Source organism: Sturnira hondurensis, unplaced genomic scaffold, assembly GCF_014824575.4.
Source record: "Sturnira hondurensis isolate 20B ecotype Veracruz unplaced genomic scaffold, ASM1482457v3 Scaffold0003090, whole genome shotgun sequence".
NCBI classification, from domain to species: Eukaryota; Metazoa; Chordata; class Mammalia; order Chiroptera; family Phyllostomidae; genus Sturnira; species Sturnira hondurensis.
Genome location: NW_028075721.1, coordinates 6,263,969 through 6,274,463, shown reverse-complemented (window position 1 = coordinate 6,274,463; position 10,495 = coordinate 6,263,969). Strand labels below are relative to the sequence as shown.

At 40.6% G+C, this 10,495-nt stretch overlaps 1 protein-coding gene across 1 annotated transcript in view; it reads right to left on the bottom strand.

Moving 5' to 3' along the window:
• Window positions 1–1,829: 1,829 nt before the first annotated feature.
• Window positions 1,830–10,495, bottom strand: part of CDH8 (cadherin 8) — a 339,116-nt gene continuing 330,450 nt past the window's right edge. The window contains exons 11-12 of the mRNA XM_037041593.1: window positions 4,675–4,926; window positions 1,830–3,898 (exon numbers count right to left, since the gene is read on the bottom strand). Of these exons, the coding sequence (XP_036897488.1) occupies window positions 3,405–3,898; window positions 4,675–4,926 (746 nt within the window). The 3' untranslated portion in view covers window positions 1,830–3,404. The remainder of the gene's footprint in view (window positions 3,899–4,674; window positions 4,927–10,495) is intronic.

The window sequence follows — 10,495 nt, the reverse complement described above, 5'->3', positions numbered from 1 at the left end:
TCAGAACACAAAAAGCCACTGTTCCAGGTTTTGGGCTGTGTTTGGGATCGTGAGACAAGAAACTACACATAAAAATTAATCCCTGGTAACTCAATTGGATATATGTATATCTATAAAGAGAGATGAGTATATGCGCATATATATGTTTTTTCAGTGTTGGTATTCCTGTTTAAAGTGTGCATTTATATGGCTTTTATAGTGATGCTCCCTGTCACCTTATCTTTTTGCCTGACAAAAATGGGATTTCAGTCATGCTCAGCCTTTCCTACAGTGCCAGTGATGGGATTTTTTGAAATCGTATTACTGGTTGCACTGCCCTGATCTCAGATGGAACTTTCAATCAAAAAGGCAATCAGAAGGTTATACATTTGTGAGATTCCCTGCAAAGCCAGTGATCGCATAATACAACTTGTTGGAAGGGCCTACTTGCCTCCAGTCCTTATGTGGCTATAAAGAGTAATTGGCTACTTAGCTCTCAGCACCCGCGTTTCCTTCTCCAAAATACAGCGTTGCTCAGAACGCTATTGAGACTCAGTGTGAAATCCGGCTGCTCCTAGGAGACTTCTAAGTCTCACGCAGAGACTTGCCTTACTTTAAGCATCTGATTAAACAAACTCTCCCGAAGACACATTGGGCTCTTTCCAAGCATTCTTGTTTCACTGGTGAGGCCAGTGAATTGAAGTTTTCTTTTATTTTGTACACATGCACCCACTCCCACACTCCTTTTAAAAACATTTTCATTGTAAAGTTCATATCCTAGAAATCACAAGTCTGGAGAGGACGACGAACACTTTAATTTCTAGCATAATTTTACTACCCTTTATGAATTATTCTTCATCTTAAATAACTCTACTCATTAAAGATTATTATAAAGAATGGGCTCTTAATACTGTAGAGTATACATATATGGACGTTTAAAAGACACTTTGTTAATTTGATTTAATCTATAAGTAGACAGGGCCGAGGCTGGATGGATTCCATGCAATGTCCAATCACCCAGGATGCATCACCTCCCCAGACAGGAGCCCTAGATTGTGACGTAAGCAGAGAGAGATGATTTTGTTTCACTTGGGCTGCAAGTCAATGGTTCTTCTGCATTGGCAGAAAACCCTTGCGCAGGGGTAAGTTTTAAAAATGGAAAATGACTGGCGGGTGGGACATACAGTCATTATCGTGTCTGTAGGTCTTTGCTTAGTCTTTGGGGGCAATCACTTTGACCTCCAATCACCACAGTCATGTTCTTCTCAGGCAGGTAGGGAGGGGACCTGCTACCTGTTTCTGACCTATGAAGACTTTTCTAACAGGCGATCCTTCACTCAGGAACCCCCTGCTGGCTGGCGGAGATTCATCAGGTCTGGGATGCCATCTAAGGCTCTCTTGCTCAAGTCTGCTTTCTGATCCCTTTGTTTTTACATCTTCTACCTTTTTACATTTTATTCCCCCTCTGAAAACTTTCCCTGCTCTCTCCTGCTTCCTTCCTCTTTTCCTTATTGCTCCTAACTCTGATCCAACTGTCTGATTCCAGGAGAACACAGTGGTCAGGTTGTCCCAGCTGGACTTGCCTTGGCCTACACCATGCCCCTTTAATGTCCTCGTCGGTATCCTCCTGTGTGATCATTGCCAAGCCATTTCACTTCCCTGTTCTTTAGCTAAAGACTCTCACAAATAAAGGTGCTGCCTGGGATGATTTCGTTGAATGTTTTACAATCCTAGTTAGACTGGAAGACTGCCGGGGCAGAGTCTTCACCTGATCGGGGAAAAGAAAAGTAAAGACAACAAAGATATTTATAAAAATATATTTCACAAAGTAGGAAACAATACAGGAGTTTCTCTGAATACAATACATGGAGTAAATAAACAATATTGCATTAAAGCAAAGTAGAAAATTAAAATGACCTGCATGTAGTACTTCAGTTTCATCAGACAATTTCCTACTCCTAAGGGTCAGGTTTGCATTACAAATTGAATATGCTCACATCTTCTAGGGCTGTTCTCTTTCGGAGGCTACGATGTTCTGTGTATCACCATGAAGATCGGGGAGAGAAGTGCTAAAAACCGAAGCGCTAAAATTATGTACAAATCAGTTCCTGCTCTCAAACATCGGGGGCAACTTGCAGCGTGGTTGTTGGGCAGGGCATCGGGTAGGTATCTAAAAGTCTAGAGTTTAAATATTCACAGGAATCCATATACTTTCGGATGTTTGTGCTTGTAGTAAAAACACCAAATACTAGGATTATGAACAAAATAGAAAACAGTCCAAAAGTTTCTCTGGGACAATGCTGTTCCTGCCGTCACCAGTCACACTGAACACTTTTCTAAGCTAAAGAGACCATTAGTTCCCCTTTTGATAATATTGCCTGTCATACTCATCTCGTCAAAATGTACATGTATTAAACATTCATTGTGTGTGTGTATATATATATATATATTTATATTTATATAAAACAATCTAAAGGATTATTAATGGATATAATTTAGCTTTTTCTCCATATAGTCCCTTACTCTATAGATTACCAACCTTAATAAATAAAAGCATTAATGGACATCAATAAAATATTTATTTTTGAGGATTAAACAAATAAAACCATCTGTCTCGGATGCAGTCCACTGCGTGACACAGTTTATCTTTGCGTTCTGGTGGAAGAAGGGAAGGTGGAGGGAAAGGAGTGAGGAATCCTGCTTCCAAAAACCAAGCCTGTTCAGTGGGATTTCTCGCCTCCCGCCACAGAGTTGGCAGCCCCCACCGTGGAATGGATTACGAACAGGTGAATATTTTAAGGCTCGACACAACGTTTGAAGATGCTATTCAGTCTCTGACACGCGGGGCCAGCAATTATGTACAAGGGGTGGTCACCGTACCGTGTAATCTAGGAGGCCTTCCCAAACTCCCCGAAGTCAGAATGTACAGCCGACCAAGTATTGCTTTATCGTGTGTGGGGCGGGATCCTTATTAGTGACGGGGAAAAAAACCATTCACATCCTATAAAAATCCTTGCAGAAGACACGTATCAGCAGCAAATTCCTCGCAAGTCCGTTTTTTTTTTTTTTCCTAAGAAAGCACCTTTTAATTTTGACTATTTTTTTTCCTCTCTTTAAACCATTTTTTTTTCCTAAGCGTGAGTTAGGATCCCCATCTTTGTCTGCGGTGGTCAGGTAAATATCAAATATCCAAAGACTTCTAGACACTCCACATAGTGTAATTCACACTCCACAAGATGTATAACCTCCTAACGTAGACTTTTTATTATCGACTTTTTGGTTCAACATTAAAATGTAGTTGAGTTTATAGATGGTTGGTGCTAAACCTCCCTCTAAAACAAAGAGCCACATTGGTTGCATCTAAGGGGGGTGACCCTAGAATTTTACAGAATGCTCAGTTCCGTTGATTTATTTAGAATCCACTGTCAAGTTTCTTTGTCACTTTCCCCAACAGAGTAGAGTTCACCCAGTCTCTTAAAGCGGGGACCCCAGTCACTGAGGTAGTCGAAATTCTGGTCCGAGTCCGAGGTGGTGGACTCCAGGGAGCTCAGGGAGCCGGCCACGGAGCCCCGGCCTTCGTAGCCGTAAATCTGAATGGAGTCATAGGGCGGGGCCGTCGGGTCGTTGTCGGCCTCGTGGAGCCGCACGTTTATAAATTCGTCCACGTCCACACCGTTCGGGACCGGAGCAAGCCCTTGCCTTGGCATGAACTGTAAATCCGGTTTAATGTCCTTACGGGGTAAGAACCCATTAATCCCGTCTGGGTTCTGTAAAGTCGCGATGTCAAAAGCCTCCGTGTCTTCCTCGCCTCCTCCTTCGTCATCGTAGCGGATGATGTTTTCCCGGACGTCTTCGTCATCTTTGATAATTAATGGCTCATTTTTATGTCGCCGCAGAGTTACAAACAGCACCACGATGACTGCAAAAGAAAAAAAAAAGAAACAAAACAGGAAATAACACTTAGCTAAAGTCACGTATAATTGTATGAGCAACCACCATGCAGGTGCAGAGATTGGGTCGGTATTTCAAAACATATGAGCGTATGTATAGCTTTAATAACGTTGACTCGGGAATTTAAGCAAAACACCTTTGTGAAGGATGAACACTAGATTTTGAGTGAGTACTGTTTGATTTTAATATCAAGAAAAATATCGGAGGAAGGCATGTCATTTCGAAGAGATATATGTATAAATACACACACATATGTGTATGTGTATATACACACACACGCATATGCTTGTTTTCTTTTTATTGCACTTAACTTTATGTGACTGGATGGACTCAGCAACCCAAGGTGCAAACCGTTTAGATAAAAGGGTATTTGGGACACATGGGAACACTTATTGCAGCAAACTGGGGTACGTTCCCAAATCTGGAGGTCTTCTTTATCACAGATGCTCTTGGAACCACAGTAAGGCCCATGTCCACTTCTGCCACCTCGGTGCTTCATCCATCTTTCGTCGGTGATGGGGTTGAAAAAGGCACCAGACAGCCCTCTCCAACTGGGAGACTGACCACCCCAATGCTTTTACTCCCCCTGCCTCTCCAAGATCTCAGAGCTTGGGGAAGAACAAGAAAGTTCCTCTTCCCACAAGAATGCCTTCACCTGGCTTGGTCAGGGTGTGCTGCCCTTAATTCCAAACATTCATGAACCAGAAAAATGGTGGCCATTTGGGTTATGAAGGAAATACGTACCTAGCAGCAAAATGATGCATGCTAATATGGCAATTAAAGCGCCCATACTGAGTCCAATCGGAAGGACATAAGCTTCGACATTACAAGACTGGACGACGCCCTCTGTGCTGCAGCCACAGACCCGGATGGTCAGGGTGCTGGTGCTGCTCAGAGGCGGGTTCCCGCTGTCGCTGATGACGATTGGTAAAAGATAGACTTCTTGCTTCTGGCGGTTGAATCCATTATGCTTTGCCATGATGCTCAGGGAATTGTCTGGGGAAGGGGAAAATGACAAGAGTTTGCATCCTGTTGAACACGGCCACCCAGACAACGTTTGTTTTTCCAGTTCGTAAATCCTCTGCCAACTGTAAGTAATATTGCAGTTGTCCCCTCATGCTCTTAGCCCCTCCCCTCTGCCCATTTCCCCGGTTGGCATGGACCACAATTTCCACACCTTAACAGGCCCAGTGTATGGGGCCCATGATGAACTAATGAGGGGTTCTACCATCATCTTGTAAATCCAACATGTTTCTTTTATTAAAAAAAATACCCTTCTTGCAGAAGACACAAATTACCCCATGTCCCATAAATAAGTTTAATTTTCACTCACTTATCCTGGTTATGCAAAATGGGCTGGACAGAATTTTACCACATTTGAAAGACATGTTTGAGAAGCTCTGTGTTCAGAGATAGGCTACATGGCAATATGGCGTATAAAACAACCCACAGATACCTAAGAAGGCATTCACCCCCAGAACATTTATACTACGGTTAACAAAGTCCTATTCATTGCCAGTTGGAGGAGATACGGCACATGTATTAAAATGTTGTGGAGAAGACCTATAATGATTACACAAGAAAGGATAAAATGAGAAGTCATAGCAGAAAGTGTTCTATTTTGCACATGTCAGTTAATCATAGGGACACACAGATAGGCTATCTGAAACAACAACGCTTAAGGACATTTAAGCAATATTTAAGGGCATACTTCAGTTCAAAGTAAAACTTGTCAGTGAGAAGAGATCAGTCCCATGTTAGCCTTATGGTTCTCTAATGTCACCCTGAACAATGTATTTTTTGTTGTCTTCATCTCTATCTCACAAACTATAGTCCCATTATATATATTGATTATTAATCTATTTTTCCATTCTGAGAATGAAAGGCATAGCTATTCAAAATAGAAATACTAATTACCTCATACTGGTTTTCCAGCCAAAAACAAATAAACATAATTTTGGTAAATACGTGTAGTTTTGGGGGGTAAAATGGTTATTTCAGTTGGAATTTCTTTGCACATATTAGCAAGTTTGCGGAGTCCAAAACCTTTGGCTACCTCCCTGTTGCGTATTAAGGGCAGAGATTCCCAACCAGGGCTGTTCAGTTCTGATCATCAGCATCTTACTGTTTCCAGAAGTCAAACACACGAACAGGTGGTCTGTTCAAATGACTTCCGGTCAACGCGTTAAATCTGCTGTACCACATGTTTCCAAAAAATGACAGACACTCCCTAAAACAGATGCACAAATTATATTTATTGTGTCTAGTTTTCTTTGTTCAAGGTATAAATGGCCCTAGAATGCCTTACTATTAAGCAGTCTGGCAGAAAAAGACAGTGTTAGTGAACATTTTTTTTCTAAGTTTCTTCTGGTTGTGCTTCATTATTTAGAAATTTGAAGATTGCGAAGGAGCGTCTAATGGTGTTAAATAGGGACATACCAAATGGTCCAGTAATCTCCATTCCCATGACCTAGAAGAAAATACCACTAAGCTAAAAAGAGAACGTTCTCTCAAATCCAACGTGGGATACAGAGCTGTCTGTGATCAATTTGCAGAGAACGTGTGACAAGTTTGAGGACAGTTAATTAGTGCCGGGAACATGTGTGGCTGATTTTCTGTACTATAGTTCAAAACAGAAGATGGAGATTGTTCTTCAAGATACAATTAATAAAATGACAATGAGCCTTTTTTTCTTTTTGGTGACTGACATTGTTTATATGAGAAAACTATCTTTGTATATTCTCTCTTTAGAACAATCTATAATGATAATTTAGAAAGTGCAGTAGGAATATCATTCTTGCAGAACAAAGCTGTCTCCTTTGTTAAGGAGAGAAGGCTTGGTGGGTCTAACGCTAACTGTGTACCCACATGTATCTTTTACTACTGACATCTGCATATATTGTTCTCCTAGAAACATTATTGATTGTGTAAAGGTAGTCTATGAGTCAGTTTTGCTAAATTTCCCCTGCTACCTCCAGGGAAAGCCAACTCCGTATTTGCCAACTCACTTTTTTAAAAAACAATTTTTTGATGGGTGTTTGTATTTATTAATGATTTAGTTATTTCATTAGGCCCAATACAATTGCCATTATTGAGTACATAAGGAAATCATCAGCTATCAGCACATTTTAAATTCATGTATTTAATTATTGATTTTTTTAGAGGAAAACTATTTAACATCCCCTAAATGGCCCTGAAGGCAAACAGCAAATCAAGAAACATTAATCAACACTTAATCAAGAAACTCTACTAGAGCTGGGTAAGAACGGCGGGACTGTGGTGTGTGGATCAGAACTCACCCCCTCCTACCCCTTCTCCCAGCTCTGTGAGGTGGGTACTCCCCTCCAACGAACCCAGGGCTTCCCCTCCCACAACTGGCAGTCAGAAGACTATCTTAACAGGAGAAGAAGGATGTCAGCAGTTCCTCTCCTGCTCCTGCCTACTTGTTGCTGAAACTACATTTTACGTCAGTGTGGCCAAGGTATGGGGCTCCTTTTTATTTCACGGCACCTACCTGTGTAACAGAGGCTCTATCTGGGCACAGCTCCACTGGAAATATAAGGGAAAAACAGAGGGCCCCAATTACCGTTGCCCTGGCCTTTAAGGCAGGGGTTCTGCACTGGGAGGGGCAAGTCAGAAGGACTTGACGCCGCTGTCCCCCAGCACTAAGTGTTTGCTCCGGAAGTAGAGGTGTCACGCCGAAAAATACATCTAATCTCCATCTAATTCAGTTCCAGAGCCAGTGGCTTAGGGTCTTGCCTCGATGGAGAGGCGGAGAACTTGGGAAGGACATGAGAAGTCTGCCTCTATCACAACCAACGTGGACCACTGATCAAGGAAGATGCTCTTTTGAAGAGGCCCACATTTGATTACATTCATCTGTGGAACCATTTAGGTCCCCTAAGTGGAAAACAATTCAGAAATAATCCGGCACTTCGTGAGGCTTAACAACTGGAGTGTGGTCAGGGAAAGAGACAAAGAGAATTCTACCCAAACCCCCATCACTCCAGGCTGACTGGAGGCATACCCAAGGCTGGGGTCCCACTACAGAGGGGAAATAAACTCCTCTAAAATAACCCGGTCAGTCATTAATCAAATAAACAAATAACAATAAGAAGCCCTGTGTTGGGGGGGCGGGGCTTTAATATCCAGATTGACTAAAATATATTGTCTCCAATGCCCCCCAAAAGATGACAAGATAGAAAGAAACAGAAAAACATGACCCATTCACAATAAAAAAAATAGCAGACAAAAAGAAACTGTCCGTGAGAGTAGCCAGACGCCAGGTTAATCAAAGATTTCTAAGGAGTCATTATAGAGGTGTTCAATGAAGCAAATCAAGCTCTGATTAAATAAGGAAAGGAAGGTATGATTACAATGTCATAGCCAACAAAGAATATCAATACATTGATAGGAATTATTTTTAAAAGAACACAGTGGAAATTCTTGAAATTCTATTATTCTGGAAATAATAGGACCAGGCATACTTCAAATGACCATATGAAATGAAAAGGACAATGTGAAATGAAAAATTAATTAAAGTGGCTAAACAGTACATTTGAATTGGCAAAAGAAAGCATTGGGGAATGTGAAGATAGCTGAGAAGAAAATACGCAAGTTAAAGAATGGAGAGAAAATGGAACGAAGAAAAATAAACAGAGCATCCAAAAAACGTGGGACACCACTAAGTGCACTAACACACGGGCAATGAGAGGACCAGAAAGGAATAAAGAAGTAGAATGTGACTGGAAACTTCAAAACTTTTTGAAACATTGCCCTAGCTGATGTGGCTCAGTGGACTGAGTGCTGGCCTACAGATCAAGCAATCGCTGGTTCGATTCCTGGTCTAGGGCATGTGCCTGGGTTGCAGGCTTCGCCCCAGTGGGTGTGGGGAGTGCAAGAGAAATAGCCACACATTGATGTTTCTCTCCCTCTCTTTCTCTCTCCCCTTTCCTCACTAAAATAAATAAATAAAATCTTTTCAAAAATCTATAAAAACAAGAAAAAATATTTTGAAACATTTGTGTACATGTTCAGAGAGCTCAATGAACTTCAAAATGGTAAACACAAGAAGATTCACAGATATACTACAGTAAAAAAGCTGAAAGTCAAAGATGTGAAGAAAATCTTTAAAGCAAGAAAAAATGGACTTATCACATCCAAAGGAACCCCAATAAGATTGAGAACTGAATTTTTAAAGGAACAGTAAAGGCCTGAAGGAAGTGGGATAACACATTTAAAGTGTTTAAAGCCAAAGCTTTTAACCAAGAAGCATAGATTCAATAAGGTAGCTTTTAAAAAAAGAATATGACAATCTCAGATTTTTTAAAAAATGGGAAAATGTGTACCTAACTGAAATACCTTATAAGAAACACTAAAAGAAGTTCTTCAGACTGAAAGCAAATAATTATAGATGATAATTCAAAATCACATTAAAAAAAGAGCTTCCAGAAAAGTAACTATGTAGTTATATAAGACAGCTTAATTGAGCGCGGGCCTGAGAATCAGAGAATTGCAGTTCGATTCCCAGTCAGGGCACATGGCTGGGCTGCAGGCTGGTTCCCTGCAGGCCAACTCCCAGCAGGGGACGCACGAAAGGCAACCATACATTGATGTTTCTCTCCTTCTTCTTCCCCTCTAAAGATAAATAAATAAATAAAATCTTTAAAAAAAGACAGCTTAAATACATATTTTTCCTTCTTAACTATTTTAAAAATCAACTGGATGAAACAATATACACATAATATATTGTTGAGTGCAAAATATCTAGAAATCCCATAGTCATAGTTGAATAACCCAGTATCCCACTTTCAATAATGAATAAAACAATGAAGCAAAAAGGACATAGAAGTCTTTAACAACAGCACAAATCAACTATGCTGAACAGATGTCTCTAGAACCCTCTACCCAGTCAATTTTCTTCTCAAGTACACATGGAACATTATGCAGTACAGACCATGTACTAGGCCATAAACTAAACTTCAATAAACTTAAAAGAATAGAAATAATATTAGATATGTTCTCTGGCCATGTGCAATAAAATTGTATGTTGATATTTAAAAAAATTGGAAACTCATAAATATGTGAACACTAAATGATGTACTTCTCAATAACCAATGCATCAAAGAAGAGCTCAGAAGGAAATTTAAAAAATATTGTGAGGCAAGAGCAATGAAAATACAGCAAAGCAAAATATCAGAGATGGTGCCAAGGCAGTGCTTAGAGAAAAACCTACAGCTTTAAGTGCCTGAACAATATTAATTATTTTTTATCTTACTATGACATCTAATACAATTGCGTGTATAATAAGTTATGGAAGACACCTGTACTTTGATCTTGATATTAAAAAATGAGAGCTCTGCCTCGTGTGGCTCAGTGGCAGGTGTCGTCCCACAAACAGAAAGTGTTGCCTATTAAATTCCCAATCAGGGCACGTGCCTGGGTTGTAGGTTGCATCCCCAGTTGGGGCACATAAGAGAGGCAACCTTTTCTCTCCATGTTTCTCTCCGTCTCTTTCTCCCTCCCTTCCCCTCTCTCTAAAAATAAATGAAAGCTTTAAANGCTT